Here is a 25,642-nt window from a genome sequence, read left to right as displayed (position 1 = left end):
CATCTCATTCTAATTTTGTTTTTGTTAGAATTGCAAGTCCATTTACAGAATTAAATTATATATTAAATATAAGTTTTCTTTATTTTTTAGAGCAATCTAATTTTATTCGTAAAATTAAATTTTAGGATAACTTTATTACAGTAATATATCAAGCCACAATACAAGAATGCATCAGCAAAGACGTGGCCACTTTACAAACTTTTTTTATGAGTAACATATTATCCCTTTATTTGCAATTATAAGTGAAAATATAAATGTAAAAGAGGTGCAGGACCTAAAAAGTTTTTGTTCTATTGTTAGTTAGCAAAAGAAAGACAACTAGAATAATAATGTGTCATAAACTGTTCATTACATCAAATAATGTCTGCTAAGTATGATTAAAAAAATTAAAAATCGAATTAAAAAAATCACGATTTTTTTAATTGCACCCATACAATGATTGTCTCTTGGAACATGACAGTGGCAAACGTTATATTAGTTAGTACTGAATACTTTACGCAAGCATTAACCGCACTATTTCAGGTATGTATAATATAATCTAATTCCCATGTTAAAAATTGTTGTTGTTGTTTTTATTTTAAAGGCACATAATTCCAGTAGTGCAATTTATAGAAAAAATCTTTCTTTTCTTTAATACTACCAATGAGTTTGCTGATCATATGACGAAGGTTATTGAAAAACCAACTACAGAGAGAAACAATCTTGTGTGTTGACTATCTCCTAGGTAACCACTGGAAAGGTAATAAAATTCTTATGGAATTTCTTAGCGACATGCGGATGCATCACACAATATGGGAAAAACAAGAATGGTGCATACACGCATTCAATAGAGTGGTTTAAAAAAAAAAAAAAACGTAAACTTCTCGATTGTTGCACCAGTTTCATTTAAATTGAAACTAAAGGTATTTCCTCGTTTTTTCAATCTTGGATCGAAATGCTGAAAGACAATGTGTTTAACGTACCGACATAGTGATAGAGATAAATAGTGGATGCCGTATTTTTTTTTTTACTTAAAAAACTACTAAGAATTCACAGTTGAAATTGAGCAAACAAACCTTAATCGAAGAGTATCACGTTACAGCGTGATACTCTTGATACAGTGACGAGAGTAAAAGAATTCGTTTTTTTTTTAATGAGGATTTGATAAACTATATTAAAAAGTGTGCATTTTAAAAACTACTCAATAATAATCATTATTAATGCATCGCCTTTTTTCATTCTATTTCTGTCTCTGTTTTATTTATTAGCCTTCTGTTTATATATTAGGTTGAATTACATCGCATTTAGGCTTTGCTATTTGTAATTGTATTTTTCTCCAGAGAAAATTAAGTTAAACAACAATTTCTATTTTACTTGACAGATATCTTTAAAACTTCAATAATAAACGAACGTTTTTTTATAAAAAAAAAAATTCATAGTCTAATAGCATTTTAAATTTCTAAAATGATATTGTTCAATTTCTGTTTTACACTTTTTTTAGAAAAAAATTACCAGTCTAATTAAAACTTGCGTTTTAAAATTTACTTTTTAGTTAGTCAAATAAGGAAAACCGAAGTTAGTTTTAATTTCAATTAATTTAAATATACGAATGATATATTAAATCCTAACTGAATACTCATCTTTTCTACCCACAGTATTCTCCTGGAAAATGTGTACTAAAGTTTTTTTATAAAATTCTTTCATACATATAATAAAACAATATAAATTATATAATTTATATAAAACTCTTTTAAAATATTAAATAAACTTCATTAAATATGTTGTTTATTTTAAAAAATTGTATTGATTTCTTTATTTTTATAAATACACCAACTTATTTTATACATATTACTAATAAAAATATCGAATCAATTATTTCAAAAATGTATATTGATTTCGATATGCATACATATCCACTCCTTCTCTTTTTAGATATTGGTAAAAACATTATTCAAAAATAACTTACTGTTCTGTCGCCCAAATGTCTGACCCTGCAAGGAAGATAAGCCGTTTTCCCAGATGATGTAGTTACATTGCGATTAGTACTGTTGTCAAAATATGGGAGAAGTTCATTTTCTGCTGTTCGTGCATGGCGAACAACAGAGTCTGTATAATGAAAGTGTCCTGTTTGCTCTCCCGTATATGACGTAGAACCTAGAAATAAATAAATAAAAATGTTCTTGTTCACAGAAATGTAAAAAAATAATACATATAATTGTAATTACAATATCATTTGCTTAAAAAATTCTCTATTCACAGAGAGAGTATATTTGCTAGTAAAACCTTTCTGTAGCATGTAATTAATTTCGCTGTACGTATGTTTTTGATTTCCTTTGGGAAAGTTCAGTACGTTTCTTTGCAGCACACCAGATATTCACACTCTAAGAGATGGATCGATAATCGTATTGGCACTACAAATGTATTTTGCTTGTCTTGTGCGTCTCATTAACCTGCATCCATCTGACTCTCTCAAAGGATAAAGGTTTAAATAATGTAAAAATTATTTCACCTCTATGTCAATACTAAATTGGTAGAACTACACGTATTTTTTAAGTATAAGAAACACGCCATCTGAATTCTATACCAACCCATTATAAGAGAAGAGTTGTGCATTCCTGTACATTCATGATAACACTAATAAAAAATTAATTAAATGCACACATCCCATCTGACCAATTAATTTACTAGACAGACTAAAATTTGGAAACGTTCCAAGATTTTTTCTTCTACTGTTTGAGGGGAGGGGAGAGAGGTTTTTAGCATGAACTTCTCAATGAGATGACGCTTTATACAGGTTCTCGCATGGTTGGTTGCGAAAGATATTCCCCCATAGAGGTTTTGTACGAAACAAAGATGTTTCTTCTATGAAACGCTGCTTCTGATAGAAGACAGCAACATCAAATGCTGTCCATAGAGATTGATGTATCGATATCAGATAAAAAAACAATCCAATGCATTATTTTTCTATTTTCAACAATAATCAAATATATAATCATTACTGTATTTGTTTTCTTTAAGTGCAATTAATGTTTAATCTTTATAATTAAATAACAATATATTGCTTTAAAAATACTGTTTATATTCCAGTCAGGTGTTATATTTTATAAAAATATTAATGTACTTCTAAGGAAAAAATAACATCCCACACCTTTTAAAAATTAGCATGTTTTTAATTGAAAAAGTACGATATTATACGCAGTTATTATAGGGGAACAATCGACCGTGAGATGCGGTGATTGATTCATTCAATCCAATACCCTTGGAGGGTAATGGATAGCAATGCTGTAGCCAATGAAGTTCTAACTGAGGCTCGGCTATTGCTGTTACCCTCCTGCCATGATCAGAGCTTTAATTAATAGCTCAATAACACCTTATCCCTACACTGTCCTCTACAGATAACGGGGAATATGAAAAGCATTCTTGCTTCGCCCCTTTAAGCCAGTCCTTATAAGGGCAGTTATTATTTGTCGGCATAAAACAGTTAGGTAAGATGGCGGCTCGCGTGTTAGTGTTTCGTGTCGTGTATTTTTGATTACTTGCTGCCATAAACTGGCACTTTATTTTCTATACTGGTTTATCCAGGTAAGTCTATTGAATTTACAAGGGCGATACGCTAGGCCTACTGCCGCTAGTATCGCCATTGTTGTATTTTATATTTTATATCGCCACATCTTATTGCTGGTAGACACCTTAGTGTGTCTCCGGGATTTGCTAGTGGACCCTCAAAAGTCCACAGGATTATCTTTACCTGCTCGGAATACTTGAGCAATCTCTACTCTTTCTCCATCCGTGACTTATTTCCGAATATTATCATGGCAAAACTTCTAAATGAGGCCAAATTCGAGGAAGTTTACTTTGAATTCCTCAGACTGGGAAAGCTGCTGAGTGATAATTGGCCAGGAAAAGTCAAGCTCTTTGACACATTTCCTCCCACAGCAGTCACAGAGGATAATATGGTTGACATGAGTGAAGAGCCCATAACTCAGACGCAATCAGATTTAGCACACTCCCCGAGTATGGAAGATGCTACGTCCCAAGACAGCAGACATCATACCTTGGAAACTGATACAGAGTTCCAATTGGTGAAAAAGAAGAGGAAAATCTCCACCAATGTGGAAGAACACAAAACATCAGGGATAGAAGCACACAATGGTCCTAAAGAAAAGATACCACCTGTCATATTAAGGGATAAAGAAAAATGGATCTCTATCTCATCAGCCCTAAGAGAGCAAAACATCTCATTCTCATGAGCTAAAAACACAGATGAGGGAGTTAAAATACAACCCTCTACAGTCTCGGATTACAGACAGATGACCAGGTTTCTGGACAAAGCCAGCGTCCCATACCACACCTTCACTTTACCTAGTGAAAAGAACCTAAAAGTTGTTCTACCTGGGATAGCTGAAGGTATCACTCCCGAAGATGTGTCCACTGATCTCTCCAGACAGGGCCTGTCCCCAGTTAAAGTGAGCAGAATGCTCAGAGCAGATAAAAGGCCAATGCCTTTGGTGCTGGTGGAAATAAACAACACACGAAAGCAGATCTATGAACTGACTGTAGTATGCGGTCTCAAAATTACAACTGAGCCTCTAAGGAAAAGAGCATCTGCAGGTCAGTGTCATAGATGCCAAAGATTTGGACATGCCCAAAAACTATGTAAGGCAGCCTAATGGTGCTTGAAGTGTGGCGAGGGACACCAGACCATCTCTTGCACCAAACCTCGCACAACTCCAGCATGCTGTGCAAACTGCAGAGGACCTCATCCCGCCAACTACAAGGGATGCCTTTCCAATCCAAAAAACCGAGGACCAACAAACGTCAATCTTGTTCCGCCACGTAAAGACGTTTTAAGCAACCAAACAAATCGTCTTCCAGTCCGAAACACCTTGCCTTCTTCCTCACAAGAAGGAACAACCATGACCAAAACATATGCTGAGGCTGCAAGCACTAAGCCTCCTACATCTCTTGAGCTAGAAAGCTCCAACATAACATCCATTTTAACAGCCTCACTTGCCACTATGCTGCAAGAATTCAGCAAGACATGCCCCTCAACATCTTCCAGAAAGAGATTCCTGCAAAGCACTCAAAACATTATAACAGCCATCTGTCATGAATAATAAATTCAAACCAAAAGCTCTTAAGATAATAGCATGGAATGCAAATGGATTGATGAACAAGATTTTGGAACTACAAGAACTTTCAACTCGTCTCAGTGCTGATATCATCTTGATTGGTGAAACATACCTAAGACCAGCTAATAACCCAAAAATCCGTGGATACACTATGTACAGAAACGACAGAATTGGCACAAGAGGTGGAGGCACAGCCATATATATAAAGAGTTATTTGAATCATAACACAATAGACAAGCCCAAAACAGTAAACCTGGAGGTGACTGGTGTGGAGGTACATACCTTCAATGCTGGGAGTCTCAAGATCTATGCTGCATATAACCCTCCAAGCATTCCTCTGCTGACAACAGATCTAGACTCCGTACTTGGTCCAAATGACTCCATAATAATAGCAGGAGACTTCAACTCAAAACACACATCTTGGTACAGCTCATCTACTAACACCAAAGGCCACACACTTTTCAACTATGCAATGCTCAACTCTGTTGTAGTCGCCGGCCCTACTGAGCCCACCCATTACAGCCCTTCGGGTGGCTCGGATGTGCTGGACATTGTCATTTTTAAAAATTTAAGATACCAATTCAAATTGGAATCAGTCAACGAATTATCTTCTGACCACAGTCCCATAGTGCTCAATCTAGGTTCATCAGATCAATTCTCTCCTCTGCACACATTCATACCATGGGACAAGTTAGCCAAAGTTCTTCCCGATCATATTGGTCCAGTACCCAATATCAGTAAAAAGGAAGAGATTGACACAGCAATAAATAACTTAACCATACAAATTCAGAAAGCAATTGAATCAGTCAGACAATCAACTGTCTTCAACCCAACAAACCGTATCCCTGAAGAAATCATGGACCTAATCAGAGCAAAAAATAGAGCCAGGAAGAGATACCACAATGCCAGAGCCCCACAAGATAAAAAAGTATTGAACAATCTAAACAGGCAGGTCCGAGAAGCTCTTCAAAAACACAGAAACCATCAATGGGAAATCAAATTGGCTAACATCAATACTGAAGATCATTCTGTATGGAAATTCTTAAGAGCAATCCGCACCAAAAAGCAACTCATACCCCCTATCCAAACCAAGAAAGGGACAGTACACAAAGATGAAGAGAAAGCCGAAGCACTAGTAGATAACCTAGAATCTCAGTGCAACCCATCGTATACTAATTTAAATATCAACCTTATGTACAAGATTCATCGTCATGTTAGGTCAACCTTAAGACAGAACATTGTCAACTCAGAACATATCACTCCTACAAATCCAACAGAAATGATAAATATCATCTCCCATCTAAACAATAGAAAAGCTCCAGGACCGGATGACATAACTAACAGAATAGTAAAACTACTTCCAAGAAAGGCCATAGTCCATCTCGTCAACATTACAAATGCTATCTTTAGATTCCAGCATTTCCCTTCTACATGGAAAACAGCCACAATCATACCATTGAAGAAGCCAGGAAAAAATGCTCACCTTCCTGAAAGCTACAGACCCATAAGCCTATTATCCAGCCTCGGAAAGGTAACAGAGAAAGTGATCCTCTCAAGATTCCAAGCAGAAACAGATAAGTTAGGAATTTTGCCTAACGAACAGTTCGGCTTCCGTAGGGCCCATAGTACAGCCCAACAAGTGCACCGGATGGTAGAAATCATTACTAAAGGTTTCAACTGGAAACTCAATACAGCTGCCATCTTCATCGACGCAGAGAAGGCGTTTGATAAAGTATGGCATCAAGGTCTTCTCTACAAACTGATAAAATTTAATTTCCCAGTCAGACTAATAAAGGTAATACATTCTTATCTGAAAGACAGATACATGCAGGTCAGGGTAGGCGAAACGGTTTCGACCAGACGCAGGATCTCGGCAGGCGTACCTCAAGGATCTCTTCTGGCACCTCTACTGTTTTCAATCTATGTAGCAGACATCACTCTGAACCCAAGAACAACATTCACTGCATTATATGCTGCTGATACTGCACTGATGTCAAGTTCACTGAGCCCAAAACTGGCAACTAAAAGACTACAAAATAACATACACACTTTAGAAAAGTGGATGGCAGACTGGAGGATCCAAGTTAACCCCCAGAAAAGCTCAGCCATACTGTTTACTAGAAAGTAAATCCATACCATGGAGGATATTTATTTATTGGGAGTAAAGATTCCATGGCAGACTGAAGTTAAATATCTTGGAGTGATTCTAGATAGTAAACTCCTATTCAGCAAACATATTAGTTACATTTCCTCAAAGACATCCAACGTCTTAGCACAGCTCTACCCTATGATCAACAGACAAAGTAAACTGGACACGCAAACAAAATTAACAATTTACAAGATGGTAATTAGACCGGTTATCACTTACGCATCCACAGCTTGGAGCCACACCGCAAATTCTAACATTCTAAAACTTCAGAGATTACAGAATAAGTGCCTGAGGATGATTCTGGATGCCCCCTGGTTCATAAGAAACACCCAGATCCATAGAGAAGTTAATATCCCTTACATCTCTTCCTTTCTCATAAATCTAGCTGAGAAGTTCTTTACCAAGACAAGTAACCATCCAAACCCGTTAATCAAGGAAGCCTCGGAATATAATGAAGAAGAAATCTACAAATTTAAAAGACCAAAATCTATTTTAAGTTCAGCTGAACGCAACTAACTTCACTGCCCTCAATGGGCGAGCACATAGCTCACAAACACTCCATTCAAAGTTCTTCCATTACAAGACAAAGGGGAATATGAAAAGCAATTTTGATTCACCCATCTAGCCAGAAATGTTATTGTTATTGTTATTGTTGCAGTTATTTGTCAAAGAAAATATGACCTTGAAGATGCTTGTGAACGCAAAGATATGACCTTGAAGATGGGTGACTTACTAAGCAATACAGTATTTGTGAGGAATATCGTAGTGAATCGAACCCAGGAAGACTAACTAATACCATTTTCTTTTTGTTAAATGTAGAAACGAACTATGAAAACTTTTCGAGCAGGTCCAGGCCTCAAATACAGGATGGTAATGGGCTATGAAATTCATCTACCTCCTAAAGATACCGAAATATCCACATCTTCGGTGACATTCGAACCTACAGCTTGATTGGAGAGCTGATAAGCTCATCATTCGGCCAACCAGATCAGCAAATCTATGTTCAGAGAACTTTTTTTTTTCTGATTCAGAAAATATTCAGGTGTAACTAAGAAAAATTACTGAAATATACATAACATCAGGAACATAAAGCAAATTTTTCTGAATTAATTATCTGAATCACTTACCAACCTTTATTGAATTAACTGTTTGAGTGATTATTCTGTATAATCTTATTCGAGACATAAAGTAGCTTGGAAAAGTTTCATGTTTGGTCTTTATAGCAAGGTTTCTGGATTATGTCAAAATAAATAAAAATACAAAAAATTAACAAAAAATAGATACACAATCCTTGTTATTAGTTATTTGAATGATCACCTGACTACAATCTATAGCATCTCTGTGTGAGCAATTTTAAATGATTATTACTTTTATTAAATAATATTAATAATTTTATTTTTATATCTATATATTAGAAACATACAAATAGTGTTTTTAATTTTTAAGGCTAAAATAGACAGAAAGGAAATTCTGGGGCGGGAATAATATTTTGGATTAGGACCACATATTCCCGAATCTGATCGTATGTGTCTTTTTACACCATCTTTCTTTCAGAAACGTAATCCAGGCGTAAATGATGGTCCTCTCCATGTATATTGATCTAAATTATATTAATATAATTAATGACGAAGAACAGAAAGAAAGGCGATAGAAAGCACTGAGTTAGTTGTTTATTCTTACTGTTGTTAATCGGTGAATTCTTTCCATAGGACTTAGCTGGCTAGTGGAACACACAATTTATGTCTGTAAATTGCACTTGTTCTTCTGATCGGAGATTCTATTTTATGGTATGGAAACACCGAGTTTAAGGAAGGGAAAAACCTTTCATATCCCTAAGACACTAGCTAACTCACCTTCATCCTAGAAGGGTTTCGAACATAGTTCTTTTAAACCGAAGACTATCATCGATACTAACTTAACTATCAAGGCTCTCTCAATAGAACTAGTATGAGGGTAAAAGCCAGAGAAATGTGCCAGAACATCAGGTACTGCACTTCATAACCTCAGTTTCCATGGGTTGGTTGTTGAGTAAAAACTAAACATCGCCCAATGTACTGGTTTGAGAATTAATCTTTAGAAAGCTGTGGTACAAAGTGACTAATTACGACACACACTCTTCAAATCTGATGAATGCGTTTGCAGCTCTCAAAACAGAAGAACGTTATTTACTAGCTAGGGTATCGTCTCATCTATGGAGATGGAGGCATCCACTCTGGCATGTTTCTTTTCTCGTTTTTGTCGGGAAAAGAGCTATTGTAGAAGTCTTCCACCCTCTAGGAAAATAAACGATGATCCCATGGAAACAACCTAGTTGAATACTACAGTGAAAATGCACCATGTTACATTGCAAGGATTTGGACAATCTTGTGGGCTAGCAGACAGTGCTGATTGCTGCCTACAGAGTCGGAAGGAGAAGAAAAGAGATTGCATCACTTATCTGGAACTGACTTCCATTCTGATGGAGGAATGGGCTAAAATGCTAATGTTTATTCATCAATATTTGGTGGAAATTCCCCTAGTGCAGTACGAACATTGTTTTATAAACGAATTATATGAAAATAAAACTTGTAAAAACAAGGCCTTCATGCAACAAAATGACAAACAGAATCATAAATTAGGTTAAATATTACAATTGTTAACCAGATAAAATGTTCCTCTGGACAACCACTACAATCGAATTTTCTACGTCTCGCATTATAGAACAACCAGAAACGTATCCACAATGCTGTCCACATACACTAAAAATGTAGAACGCTGTACAATTTTGCGTGTCATGCTTGCGTGTATGGTATCTGGAAAATATTTTATACATGTATTACCCACAATAATTAATACCATGCACTCTATTTTAAAATATCAAGAAAATCTTCTATAAAAAGAGTTCATTCCGCTTGCTTTGAAGGGTTTATCGATATACTCTAACATTTCAATTAAGTCGACAAGAAAGGTTGACGACCCCTCTGATTTATGAAGAGCAATAACTTAATTGGAAAAATACTGTATCCATGCGTTATCAATTATCTTTGTGGAATTCATTGTCTGGTTTTTCTCTTTTCTAGTCTTGTAAGCCAATAAAAAAAATAATATAATTAATACAGTGGTTCAAGCATGTATGCTTAAATAATACTCATATAAGTACTTTCGCTGCAAGTATTGATCTGAGTGCAAAGCCCTTCAGAGTAATTCTTTAAATGAATTAGCACCTGCATTTACAGAAATTATATTTGTCGTGTGTAGCTTTTAAATCTTGGTTAATTATTTATCTGGAATTTTCGAAGTGTTTCGGACTACCGCGTCTGAGGTGCAATTTTCTTCTTTTTTAATTAGAAATTGAGGTCGATAAATCGTTATGTTTCTAATTCTATCTCGAACTTTAATTATCATAGCATGAATAATGAAAGTTGGGTTCAAGACTTATAACGACAATTTTAAGGAGAGTCTTGTAAAAGAAGGAATTAAATTCAGAACAAAAAAAAAAAAACATCGAACGAAATTTTAAATTTTAGTGAGACAAAGCTCGGCTTTGTTGTGGTTTTACAAACACTCACGAAGAAATTGCGAAACTGAACCTATCTATCACTCATCATTGTACTATATTCATCATTGTCTGTTCTGATGTTCATCCCTGATGCACATTGAAGTGTGTGTTCCTTTAATGTTATTTATGTTTTTGTTAGTATCTACTTAGCATCAGTTTTATAACACGGCATTCCAAGAAGCCAAATTCATCTAAACGTTTCTCAAGAATATAAATCCTGTCTGACACACACACAAATATAACTAAATTGATAAGTAATATTCAATTTCACGTTAAATCCTACTCAGTTCGAATCTCCTTGCATCCCTGAGCGATACTTAACATAAAAACCCGTTTATATCTTAACACCCTAGACTAGGTTATCTCAGGAAAAGTACAAAATCAGTGGTTTGTATAATTTTTTTAAATGTCTCACACCCATGAAAGATTTTTTTTATGTAAACGGACATTTACATTGGTGCTCGATGGGCTATGGATTTTTTAATGTATTTGTGGCATGAATATATACCTATATATTCATGGCACTTCAAGCCTCCAATAAGTAGAGCGATGGTCTCATACAGCACCATGAAATTCACCTCCAACCAAAAACAATCACACACATCTGTGACTATCGTGAAATTCAAATCCAAAGTCTGTTCTTTGGAAAATGGTACGCCAAACACTTGGCCAACCAGACGACATTTGTTGCGAAGGCTAAATTTTCAAACTCAGTAATTTTCAGTTTTAGATAACAGAACAAAGAATCATTGCGCTTGTGTATTAAGTACTAATTTTGCTCAATACTGTTAATTTAATCTAAAGGTTAAATGTAGTACTCAAAAATATTTTATTACGCATTTCATTTACACAAAATGAATGTTACGTAACATTAAAAAACAAGTAGCATATAAGGATTGGCTTAACACTTTCATTGCCAAGCTGAAAATTGGAATTTCGTGTGGTTGCCAATTTTTTTTTATTTTTTTATTTAGTTAGCGACGTCCACGCGAGAACGCGTGATCGGCCATTTGGTGAGAACTCGAATCGCGCGATATCGCCTGATTGGCAATGAACATGTTAAAGGGGCAAAGCAAGAATGCTTTTCATATTCCCCGTTGTCTGTAGAGGACAGTGTAAGGATAATGAAGGATAATGAGTTATTGAGCTATATCTTAAAAGTTCTTAAAAGAACTGGGCGATGGACTGAGTCCTTGACTCTTTATCCCGTCATCTGAATGAAGAAAATCTGTGTGGATGGAGTATTATTGAGCTAAGAAGCTCTAGTCATGGCTGGGTTACGGCAATAGCCGAGCCTCAGTTAAAACTTCATTGGCTACAGCATTGCCATTCGTTACCCTGGAAATCCTAAAAAGGACTGGGATGTCTTAACTTCCTCTACCTCATTGAGCTATATATATATATATATATACACACACACACACACACACACACACACACACATATATATATATATATATATATATATGGTATATAAATATAAAGCTCTGATCATTGCAGGAGGGTAACAGCAATAGCCGAGCCTCAGTTAGAACTTCATTGGCTACTGCATTGCCATCCATTACCCTCCCTAGGTACCCATTTTATTAGCCTCGTATGTCCACAAGGAGCATAGTCCTTATAAGGACTGGCTTAAAGGGGCGAAGCAAGAATGCTTTTCATCTTCCCCGTTATCTGTAGAGGACAGTGTAGGGATAATGTGTTATTGAGCTATTAAATTAAAGCTCTGATCATGGCAGGAGGGTAACAGCAATAGCCGAGCCTCAATTAGAACTTCATTGGCTACAGCATTGCCATCCATTATCCTCCAGGTATATTATTAATCACCGCATCTCACGGTGGATCAATCCATCCATCCCACCCACAAGTAGCATACAATTTATATTCTTATTGTTATATTTCTTAATATAAATATTAAGAAAAATTTAAATATAATCTATTATTTAAATTAAATAATATAAAATATTCATATATGCTTTATCTTAAAAATAAATTAAGTTTAATTAAACTAAACTTAATTTGAGAAAATGTCTGCTCTCTCTAATGGAAGTTTATTACACAAATTATATGTTTCAATAATTGAGCTATATGAAAAAATAAATAGAATTAATCATATAAACAAACCGAGGCAATTTATATCACGTCGTCGAAAAAAAATGGATGTTTAATTATTTATCATAAATAACCACATTCCGAATCTTTTGATACCTCCACTGCAATCCAACTCTTCGATGTTATCTTGACAAAAGCGATTCATCAGAGAGGCTTGTTCATGAGAACTAGGAGTGACAATAAAAACGCACGCGTTCGCTGCTCGTGCATGTCTCAAACGAGACGTAATAGGATCGCGTGACAAGCCGACTCCATTGTTGTCCTTTGTTGTGTGGCGAAGTTTGCAATGATTCGCTGTGACCTAAGCGTTAATGTCGCTCACATGGCTAAATCCATGCCTGCTACGTGTCTCCATTTTCTTTGGAAATTACGCTTGCAACAGCCACACGATGAGAAAACGTCGGGACTATTTTGCTGACGAAGTACTTTAAAATACCAGGGATAAAAGTCTGATGCTAAAACCCATTGAAATGGAAAAGATAAGTAAGGAAGCAAAATGCCTGGGAATTTAGTAAAGCTCGAAAGACTGAAAAATATGTACTTTAACTGTTTCCTCTACACTTGCTTCACGTCCAGTCAATAATATCAGTAAAAGAAACCCAAAAAATGTTCTTTCCCATTGGCTCCACGTTTCAGTAACTTCACTCCCGATCTGAAATTGATTAAACCCGCACCAGAACAACTTGAGAACCAGTGACATATGATGAAGATTTTTTTTGTTGTTGTTTTTGTCAAGTCAGTACGTTTCAGAGGAAATGTTCTACTACCTCTCCCCCCCCCTCTATGTATCCCATCCAAACCTGATTTTTAATAGCTACTGCAACGCATTATTGACTTTTCCAAAATCTTTTCCAGTATATATAAAGTATAATACAAAATTGGAAAATCTGTTAATATTAATTAGCATTATTTAATTTTGAATTTTTATTAAAATTAATTTCAAATTATTCTAATTCTTCCCATCTTCTTATTATTAATGGTTTATTTTGTATAGATTCAGATTCGGCAATTAATCTTCATTGTAAATTACTTGTGTTTTAAATAAATATTTTTAAAATTTATTTTGTTTTTATTTATTCAATTTCTATTAAGCAGATTTTAAAAAGAAATTCTAATAATAGAACATTTCGAAACATGCAGGGGCGAATTCTCCATGCTTGCTGCGCAAGCTCATTAATTGAGAAAGAAGTAATATTTATTTGTTAATAAATGCATGCATTTATAAGCATTCCATTTCGGCTTTTATTTTTGTAGACACAAGACGTCTTAAGCTTGCGCGCCAATAATTGAGCTTTGCGTTGTGTATATCGAAGGCCGATGCTTGCTCGTCTAGTCAAAGCTACCTTGCCTTTCTCGATTGTAGGAGTTTCCAGTTCTTTGCAGCAGCACTGTGATTTCATGAGCGCGCGCGTAGCCATTTCACGTCGTCTCATTCTGTTGCTTAAACACAGGCCATACGCAGTCAACGTAGCTCTAGCCAGTGAGCTTCAGCCAGCCTTTACAAGTGTGTGTGTTACTTGGGAAAATTAAGTTACAACCAACTTTTTATGACGATGTTAATGACCAGTTCATAAAGAAGAACCGTAGTGTAGAATTTGTATTCAAGTAGCTAATTTGAAAAAGATAGAATATCATTTGTAAAATAAATGTTGTATTTGTATGATTAAATGTACATAAATTTCTAAATATATAGTCTTAAATGGTCAGTAATTCATTATTCCACTAATCAGACTTCAATCACACCTCTCATTCCCTGAATGATAACAAGAGCAAGCGTGAATTTCAAGACCAGCATTCACCCCTGGAAACATGTTTTTTTTTTTTTTTTATCAAAGTATTTTAGCAAAATAATTGCTCTAAAATAATCAAAATATCATTCTTACATATACAAGAATAAATAACGGATATTTCTTGAAGTTTTTTTTTCCATCAGAAATTAGCTGCTACTATAAAACGGCAAATCTGGACGATTTATTATCATTACTTTCCTGTATTCAAGTGTCTATTTTGTCCTCAGGCTTTCATGTTACCCTTCATTCTCGTCTCAGATATATAGGTATTATGATTTGTAATTTAGGTAGCATTTTCTATAATATTTTCTATAATAAAATTGTCGCATTTAGTAGCCAAACCACTCCCTTTCAGATGGAAAAAGGAAAAGGATACGACTTCAAAAGCATTTCTATTAGTTAATATTTGCTTGCAGCAAGAAAGTTCAGAGTATGAGCCATTCCACATAGTGACACATCCAGCACATAATAATAATAATAATAATAATAATAATAATAATAATAATAATAATAATAATAATAATAATGTTTAGTGGACCTTTCAATTTTTGATCAGAAGTGCAGAACCCATTTAAACCTTTACAAGATAGTTTTCGACTTTTATTTTATTTTATTGTACAGTTGATGCCCTTTCTATATACAGTTCGCATCCTACTATCTCCTAACTCTCAGTTAAGTCGTCAATTGATGCTGTGTTCCGTTGTTACTACGCTGTTTTATTCTCATTAAAGAGTTCCATCCTTGTCTCTTCTCGTTGATACATTCGCTGAACTGCCCAGCTGACATCAATGCATTGAGTCGCCTAGTCAAGTCGAGTATATTATTGACTTTTATGTGTCACTTTAGCGCTTGTAGAGATGAACATTAGTTCACAGGGCATATGTAGTTATTCACGAGTGTCTATTTTGTCCTCAGGCTTTCATGTTACCCTTCATTCTCGTCTCAGATATATAGGTATTATGATTTGTAATTTAGGTAGCATTTTCTATAATATTTTCTATAATAAAATTGTCGCATTTAGTAGCCAAACCACTCCCTTTCAGATGGAAAAAGGAAAAGGATACGACTTCAAAAGCATTTCTATTAGTTAATATTTGCTTGCAGCAAGAAAGTTCAGAGTATGAGCCATTCCACATAGTGACACATCCAGCACATAATAATAATAATAATAATAATAATAATAATAATAATAATAATAATAATAATAATAATAATAATAATAATAATGTTTAGTGGACCTTTCAATTTTTGATCAGAAGTGCAGAACCCATTTAAACCTTTACAAGATAGTTTTCGACTTTTATTTTATTTTATTGTACAGTTGATGCCCTTTCTATATACAGTTCGCATCCTACTATCTCCTAACTCTCAGTTAAGTCGTCAATTGATGCTGTGTTCCGTTGTTACTACGCTGTTTTATTCTCATTAAAGAGTTCCATCCTTGTCTCTTCTCGTTGATACATTCGCTGAACTGCCCAGCTGACATCAATGCATTGAGTCGCCTAGTCAAGTCGAGTATATTATTGACTTTTATGTGTCACTTTAGCGCTTGTAGAGATGAACATTAGTTCACAGGGCATATGTAGTTATTCACGAGTGTCTATTTTGTCCTCAGGCTTTCATGTTACCCTTCATTCTCGTCTCAGATATATAGGTATTATGATTTGTAATTTAGGTAGCATTTTCTATAATATTTTCTATAATAAAATTGTCGCATTTAGTAGCCAAACCACTCCCTTTCAGATGGAAAAAGGAAAAGGATACGACTTCAAAAGCATGTAGGCCGTATTTGTTTCTTCAAGTTTCTTTTTCTAGTTGAGATGAGTTAGTAAAATTCATAAGCAGTGGTGTATTAATTTCTCAAAAACTCGACTTTTTCATCCCGGAAAAACAGACAAACCAAACGGGGGAAAACATAGGGTTGGATTGTTAACAAATACTGCTCTAGCCTCATGCTATTGATCACTTTGACTGTAATGCCAACTAGTCCAACTTTAGTAGTTGCTTTAGTTTTTTTAGTGGTGTGTTATTCGAAAACATCATTCTGCAGACATAAAAATATAACTATTGTCAGATTCTTTATTATTATTATTATTATTATTATTATTATTATTATTATTATTATTATTATTATTATTATTATTATTCCAAATCCAATGCCAACAAAGAAACGCCTCCATCCACGACGCAACTGATTACGCCGGAAGCAGAATCGGACGATGAACTGAACAGACAAAAAAATACCTGTGAGTCTTATAATTTGAATTCCGTAAATTTATTTCTAGAAAAAGGTTTATAAAATATAAAAGCCAGCTTGGTAGATCTTGTCCAAGAACTATTTCATAAACAGAATAAACAAATAACAGAAAAAATTAGCGAATATGAAGAGTTTCTTAAATTTAATAATACAACAGTCGAAGAAGTCTTACAAAACGGTAAAAGACATTAAAACCAGCATCAACGTACAGGCAACACAAATTGATAAAAGACACATCCGAACTCCATCAAGAATTTTATTTCCTGAAACTACAATACGAAGTTTTAAACCAACAACAACATAAAGAAGAACTTGTCATAAACGGTCTTCCAGAAACTAAATCCAAGAAAATCTCACAGACGTAGTTTTAAAGTTAGGCCATGCAATTGACATCCCCCTACAGCATAATGATATTCATAAATAGGATTCCCAGGAAGAACTAAAAACAAGGCTCGCCACGACCAGCACCAGTAATAATCCGTCTGACAAGCAAGGCTACAAGAGACAATCTCATAAAAGCCAGCAGACTGAAAAAGCCAGTAATCAAGGATTTAAATGCATCGCAAGACAATACGCCAATCTTTCTATCTGAGTATTTAACACCTTTCAATCAGAATCTTTTGAACCAAGCAACAAAAGAAAAAACAGAAAAAAGTATCAATTTTTATGAATCAAAGACGGCAAAATATTCTTGAGAAAGTCGCAGACTTCAAAGTCTATACAAATAAAAAGCTCGGAAGATATAGACAGGTTGCCAGAGTGAAACAAAAGACTCCAACTTAGTTCAAAAAGAAGATCTCAACACAACAAAAATTAATGTGAACCATCAGATAGATGTAATTACACCAGAATACATCAGTAATTGTACTTTCAAATCGCTTGATGCATGGAAACAACACACAGTACAAGCGAGTGGACTCTCAATCTTGCATATTAACATCAGAAGCATCCGAAAACATTGGTTATTGTTACAGGCTTATCTGAGGAATTACACTGATATTATTGATATATTGATACTAACAGAAGTATATCCATAACTAATGACGAAGTGACTGCTTTCCAAATTCCAGGCTTACAACAACATAGATCATGCCGCCAAATAAAACGGGTGGGTGGGTGGAATATTAATATTTTTCGAACATAAATTAATAGCAAAAGAAACTGCCTATCAGTTTGAGCATGCTGAAATCCTTTGTCTCGAAATCACTAATACCACCAATAGACAGCATGCCATAATATTAAATGCTATTTACAGGCCACCAAACCTAAACATGATAAAATTCTTGCACGAACTCAATTGCTGGCTTTCACGCCAAGAAATATGCTCAATCGAATACCTAATGCTAATTGGCGACATAAACATAAATATTGCAAGCGAAAACTAGAACAACACTGTACAATACCTGGACGCACTGTCCATCTATAATCTAATACCAACAATAACATCATGTACTAGAGAAGAAATATTAGGAAATACTATCACTGCCTCTTGTCTAGATCATATAAACGTCAGAGCACCACCAAACAGTTACTGCATCAGTCATAAATCGCAAAGTAGCACACCATTACTTCACCGCTCTAAACCTGCACAGCAAGACAATATCCATGCAATGTCCCACAGACGAAGAGCGAAAAGCGAGAAAACAATAATAGACGAAGAAATAGTCAACTATGAAATAAGATAAACAGACTGGGAACACCTGGCATCAGATTCAGCAGATATCTTATACAACAAGAGACATTAAACGCACACTGGAGGACATATATAAGAAAGCTTCAAAGAAAATCGGAATTCGCTCAAAAACAACCCAAAATTATTGGATAACACAAAACGTAATCCTAGAAATACACAGAAAGGACGTTTTATGGAAAGAATTAAAGCGATATCCAAATATCACAGCTTTAAAAATTGAATATAAGATAACAAGGAATCGTCTTACAACACAAATAATAAATGCAAAAAGATACTACCACAGAGACAAATTAACCTCTGCACAAAACAACATGAAACAAACCTGGCATCTGATCAACGAGATGAGAGATTGTGCTCCCAACACCACCGCCTTCGAAACCATAAAAAACAGCTTCATGAAAGACGTAAAACCTATCAAACAACTAGCAAATGACTTTAACCAATACTTTGCAGACTCCATCCAAGAACTACACAGAAATACTCCCCCAATCACAAAACGTTATCCTCCACTTGGACCGCAATCAAAACAGACATTATGGTTCCCTACCATAAAAGAACCAGAACTTCTCTCTGCAATACATCAAATCAAACCAAACAAAGGCCCAGGAATTGATGGTATAAGAACTAAGGATATAATGCAACATGCAACTAGTTTAAGTCCTATCCTACTAAAATTAATAAAAAAATATTTAAAACAGGACAGATACCAAGTATGCTAAAGACCGCCATAATCACACCCATATACATACATGGAAAAAGAAATTTAATCAGCAATTACAGACCCATAGCAACATTACCAATTATCAATCAAATTATGGAGCGGATCGTATTGGAGAAACACACAGCATACACAGAGATCTTTCATATTATCCCCAAAACACAATACGGTTTTTAGAAAAATAATGGAACTACATTTCTCTTAGAAGACTTTACAGACGTAATTAATACCGCCTTAGACAAAAACAAAATTGCAATGGTAGTCTTTATTGATCTAACTAAAGCATTTGATACACTCACAAATCGAACCTTGTTAGAAAAGCTGAGGCATGTTGGAATAGACGGGCCTCTTCATAGGTGGTTTACAAACTACCTCCAAAATAGAAAGCATATCACGCGTATCGAATCAAACCGAAGCAGAGAGCTACCAGTAACCTGTGGAGTGCCACAGGGAACTGTACTCTCCCCTGCTCTATACAACATTTCCACGCACGATATTAATCAGCTACCCCTCAAAGGTAAGATACTCCAATACGCAAACGATACAGCAATAATATCCATACATAATAACGCAAGCATAGTCCAAACAAACATTCAACATGACATAAATCTGATCACAGATTGGGTCACAAAAAACTCCATACACCTAAACTCAGAAAAGACAAAATTAATGATATTCAGAAACCCACTGACTCGACCAGTTGATAACAAATATATAACCATTCCTACATCCACTCTCCAACATAAAAAACACACAGAAAACCACTATACTCACTCAGATTGAAACAATACGATACCTTGGAATTTACCTCTGAACTGGAATAGCCACATAAACCATCTATACAACAAATTTCGAACAATAAGTGGCAAACTCTACAGGTTAAAAGACATAGTTTCCATATGCCTAAAAACACTAATATACAAAGCATTATGCCAAAATATAGTAAGATACGCTATAACAACGTACGCTTTCTGTGCACCCTACAAACGAAATAGATTAATGTCATTATACAAAATGATAAAACTAATCTTTTGGGAACAAAGAGAAAATAAAGACCTTATATACATTGCAATGTCAGAACACAAAATACTGACAGCAAAACATTTATGTCACTATGCAGATTTACTAAAACATTATTTCAATGCCAACTACAGGACAGTCAGACACACATATCGCATAACAAGACCTCAAACAACTAATTATATCACATATAGAAAAAAAATCTCTCTCTTAACAAATGAAATAAATAATTGTAAATATGTATGGAAAAATGGAAAATACATTATTAGTTATTATTATTTTTGTATATCTTATTTAAATATTCACTTAACTTCAAATACTGAATATTTGTAGTGAAAAAAAAATGTAATAGTAATACTTCAATTGTATATTTGTAAATATTTTGTATATATGAAGAGAATAATAAACTTTGTCAAAAAAAATATAGATGTATTATTCGTGTAATTTTGTCTTGATATATTCTTGGCTTTTAACTCGCATGTAACCGAAATGGATTTGAAAGAATTACTTTTAGATCCATGAATACAATGCAATCCATCAATGCAAGGACACCAATAAGGATTTGGTTCCGGATCATGTTTTTCAATAGTCCAATTCTGAATTAACTTTTGTATCACTCTGTATCATAATATAATAGTGGTGGTGGTGAGGGCTCTCAAACGAAATTACCTTGAATGTATTCGGCAAATGATATATTGTTTACAAGTTTACGATAAGTCATAGTGGTTATAGATTGAAGGTGACTAAAGTTTACGATATATAAATTTCTTTATTAATATTAAAGAAATTTATATTGTACACCGATGTTTCAAAATATAAAATATTTATATACTTATTAGTCATATACAGAATTTTATAAGTATTATATAGCCTTTTTTTCCTAATGCAGATTTTGCAGTGTCCCTATCCTTGTTGTCTGTTTGAATTGGCCTAAATACTCTCAATCTGAGGTATCAGCGAAATATTTTATTTCCAAACTAAAATATCTTTCGTTTCTGAAAAACTGCAATACAGTTTTTTCCCTGTACATTCAATGTGTCACTTTATGACTTTTCGTTTGCTTAAGAACGTAGTTTTATGCTTTCTGAACTTACGTCTGGTGCCACATGCCAAACACGCGTGGCAAAGGGCTAACCTATTATATTGAAATACTGCATTAGAATACTGCATTCGGCTGTATGGATCTCGTTCTATAAAAGCAACAACACCAATATTATCTCACTGTAATAAGGATTGCATATTGTTATGTTATATGTATTTTGTTTATTATATGAATATTTTGTGGCGATACAGAGATGCAGTACTTGTTTTTTGTCATGAGCACAGTATTGTGAAGAAATTAACTTTTTTTAAAAATTCTCCTTTTTTCTTTTACGTTTTAAATCGGTTACATAAAGTTGCTAAAAGTGGATGCATATACTAATCTTAATATTTCGTAATTTTTATGATTAATAACATAAATGAAGTTTTCTTCTTCTTCTTGGTCCTAATGTTTCATCCAGCATTTAGAATATTAGTGAGTTCCAGATAAGGGAGTTCACGACACTGATGCAGTAAATAAATCTATCGTTATATTCAGAAGAACAAAGAAAGGCTTATGACCTCCTCGATATTATCCTAAAGTTTTTTTTTTAGTTCAATGGATCACTTCTCTAACTAGCTTTTATTGAGAGGATTTACATTATTCAGGGTCCGGACAACCGTGCTAATCTGTCCGTTTTAATTTCATTATCACTTAACAATAATCGATGTCTTCCTTCTTGTAGAACCGTGGTCAACGCACTTAATAGTCAGCATTGTATAGCAAAGTTATTCCAAGCAGGAAGATAATCTTTTATTCAAAAAGGCTCCAGGCTATTCCTTGCATCAGATCAATGGTCGCTTTATCCCTTACTTGAAAGAAATGAACAGGAACCTTGTATGTCCGTAAAAAGAAGGGGGAAAAAAAGAATGACATTATGGACTCTGTAATGTTAAGAGAAAAAAGAAACAAAGTACACGTGCAAGCATGTTGTCATGACAACGTTTGAAAGAGACATTTTCTATCATTGTTTAGCTTTGTCCCTGAACTGAAAGTTTTCACTTAGTGCGTTTAGAATACAAGTAATCTCAAATAATGCGTGTGTGGGTAGGTGTGCGTGTGTAGTTTTTCAATAATATAATTATTGCAAAAAAGAGCTGAAAATGTTTAACCTGACATCATAAACTATGACACAAAAGAATAATAAATATAAATTATAAATATTCATTCTTATTTGTAGCCAAAGCACAGTATTTTTCTTCTAGACCAATCATTTCCAAAATACCACACTCCCAAGGAAAGTTTTTTTTTTTTTATTTGGCACAAAGGATCTGCACCTAGTTGTACTAGTAGTAGGACAGCTGTGGTTCCTAAATGTTTCTTTTCGAGTACCTTGTAGCCATCATATGAATCACTTGTTATCTCAAGAGCAAAGTCATTAGCCTAGTTGTACCACCATCCTCACTCGCCATTTTTCCAAGAGTAACGATTTGATTTTCTGTGAATGTTTTAATGCCACTTCAAAAGAGCAAAAATAATCTTAAATGCTGAGCATTAGAACTGCTAGTTATCATCAATCAAATGAAACTAATAGTAGAAAATTTGGGGAAGAATAAATTTATATTCTGAGTACTTGACTTAGTTTAATATAAGAGATTTTTACTTTTTCGTGAATTATCACTAGATATCAGTTTTATGTGTAAATTTATTATTATTATTTTATATTATTATTATTATTAATCCCGGAAACTAAATCTATCTTGGTTAGTAATAGCTAAATTCGCATTACCTAAATTCATATTTTATACCATTCCTACATCTACTACATACAATCTAAGGTGACAGCTAGTACATGCGTTGGTGTTTATAACATTGTGATAGGAGCATTAAAGCATAGATCGGTTGGTATAGAGGAGTCATGTGGTTGGAAAGACCTGGATTCGAATCCCGTCTGTGACGTGAAGACACTTTATCCGGTCTTTTCGATCAAATGTGAGTTAGTCTGTCTCATACGAAGGTGAAGAGTTTTTCTCCCAGAAACTCGAGCTTTTTTCCTTCGCAAACTTCTCTTTTGCTCAGAGGATGCAGAAGAGAAGTGGCGTGCGGACTGCATTAATTCAACGTGACCAATAATTACGGGAATCTACCCATCCTAAGGGATGGATGGACTGAAGAAGAAGAAGAAGACGATAGGAACATCGAAGCAAGCGGATCGTTCAGCCATAATTTGAAAAAAGTCACACACACACACACACACACACACACACACACACACACACACACACACACACACACACACACACACACACACACACACACACACAACACTTTTGTGCGGAAGTGCTTTCGAAGATTTATCTCTTTCACATTCCAAACGTTTTCTCATAGATTGTGAGCCATTAGCATATACAGTACTTGCAAATTCTTCTGTAGCAAATATTAATCCATTGTTTTGTGGGTAAATATGAAAATTTGTATCCACATGATTCAGTCCTTTTAAAATTTACGTGTGCAATCTCTGTGCATTTGTAAATAACTTGGGCATTACAAAATAGAAACAATAATAAGATATAATACAATAATCGACCAATTTAGGAAAAAATTGTAGACAGACAAGTATAACTAAATCATAATTGCTATATCATACTCTCTTGTGCATTTGGTGATGATGAAGAGAATTGTAGATCATTTAAGAACTAAATTCAAGTGTTATTAGACGGAACAGTGTGAAATATTTTGTTGTTGGTTTTGTTAATTTTGCGTAGTTGTTAATTGTCAACAACCAGCTATTACCTCTTCTTTTTTTATTCTCACTGTCGCAAAATCACAACAAAATTTCAATATTTTATAAGGTTTTGCAGTATTTTTAGGGTTTTAAGTTAACCGGAAATGTTTATACAATAGGATTAATAATTTATATCAGAAGGTACTACCACAAGCAGATTTACCATAACAGGTATTTAAATAGACGAGTCAAACTGCAGAACTTTAACCTCATCAACACATAAAAAATTCCAACAAATCTCCTTTTTGACTAATTGCAAATCTCTTCTTATAGACTAAACGAATACACAAAGGGAAAACATGGTACGAATATCAAGACTACATTACTTAGATTAATCTAACTCTTATAAGAGGGTGTCTTTTGATCGCTAATCCGCGAATGTGCTTTCACCATGAAGTCAGTCGGGAACGCATCCGAAGCTATGTATTGTACTCGATGTCTGTTGTTAAAATTTCCGCCATTCATCGACTGACCCATAACCTCTCTCAATTCCCTTTACCATTCTCTGAGATGGCAATGACAATTTTTTAGAAGTATTTTATGATATATATCTGATTATTGTAAAATGTTGGCTATGTCTGTAGATAACAAATAAAGAAAACTAGAAATCGTATCGAGTAGCTACATCGTCAACTTATGCGATCTGACGTCCTCCTCACCCCCCCCCCCCCAAAAAAAATCGTAGCTCAGCGAAGCATTTGGTGGTAATAGTTTCTCCACCACACTGCACTTCATGAGGGCTGAAGATTATGAACATGAAGCTCGTTACTCGACATTCTGCCTCAGAGAGAATGAAAGGCATACACCGTAAGCTGTTGTGAGGTTTTATATCTTATCCACCAGTGTGGGTACAGAGAAAGACTTTTTGTTTCTTCTAACACAATAGGAGATGTTGGACGAAAGGTTTTATCGATAACATAAAGCGTCGTAGCTAAATGGAATTCTGCTAATAAATGGAGAGTATGGAGACAATCTAGAATACACGCATAATGCTGTAAGTGCAGAAAAAACACTTCATATCATTAACAAACAGCAACGTCCATGGAGCATTTAGTCGAGAAATTAAATAAATCGCATACCGGATTTCGAAAGCCGAGACGACAACAACATCAATTGGATCAGTCATTAACATAAACTTCGTAAAACAAAAATTTATAAATATTTATATTATAATTATTATGGTTTACTTATTTTTTTTAGTTACTAGAAATTAATTCTCAATTAGTAAAAGTTAATATTATTATTCTAATTTAATTTTTATTTTTACAGTTGAATTTTTGAGAGAAACTTTCTCCAGTGCACTTACTCCAAAGCCTATGTGGATCTATTCTATCAGAACAGCAGAAGCACGCACCAATCTCCGACGTACAAAAATAAACCAATCAAATTAAACCTTAATTCAAAAACAGCGAACAATGTACACTATCCATAGGCTTTCGCTAATTACT

At 34.5% G+C, this 25,642-nt stretch overlaps 1 protein-coding gene across 1 annotated transcript in view; it reads right to left on the bottom strand.

Moving 5' to 3' along the window:
* The window catches only part of LOC150107730 (protein amalgam-like), a 347,148-nt gene that overhangs the window by 184,324 nt on the left and 137,182 nt on the right, over positions 1 to 25,642 (bottom strand). Inside the window, exon 2 of the mRNA XM_090391501.1 lies at positions 1,946 to 2,133. Within this exon, the coding sequence (XP_090247627.1) occupies positions 1,946 to 2,133 (188 nt within the window). The remainder of the gene's footprint in view (positions 1 to 1,945; positions 2,134 to 25,642) is intronic.

The sequence above is a fragment of the Typopeltis vanoorti genome, chromosome 4, assembly GCF_054136105.1.
Source record: "Typopeltis vanoorti isolate ZY-2024b chromosome 4, IOZ_Tvanoo_1.0, whole genome shotgun sequence".
NCBI classification, from domain to species: domain Eukaryota; kingdom Metazoa; phylum Arthropoda; class Arachnida; order Uropygi; family Thelyphonidae; genus Typopeltis; species Typopeltis vanoorti.
The sequence above is the reverse complement of the archived record's forward strand: the minus strand, read 5'-3'. Positions and strand labels throughout refer to the sequence as shown.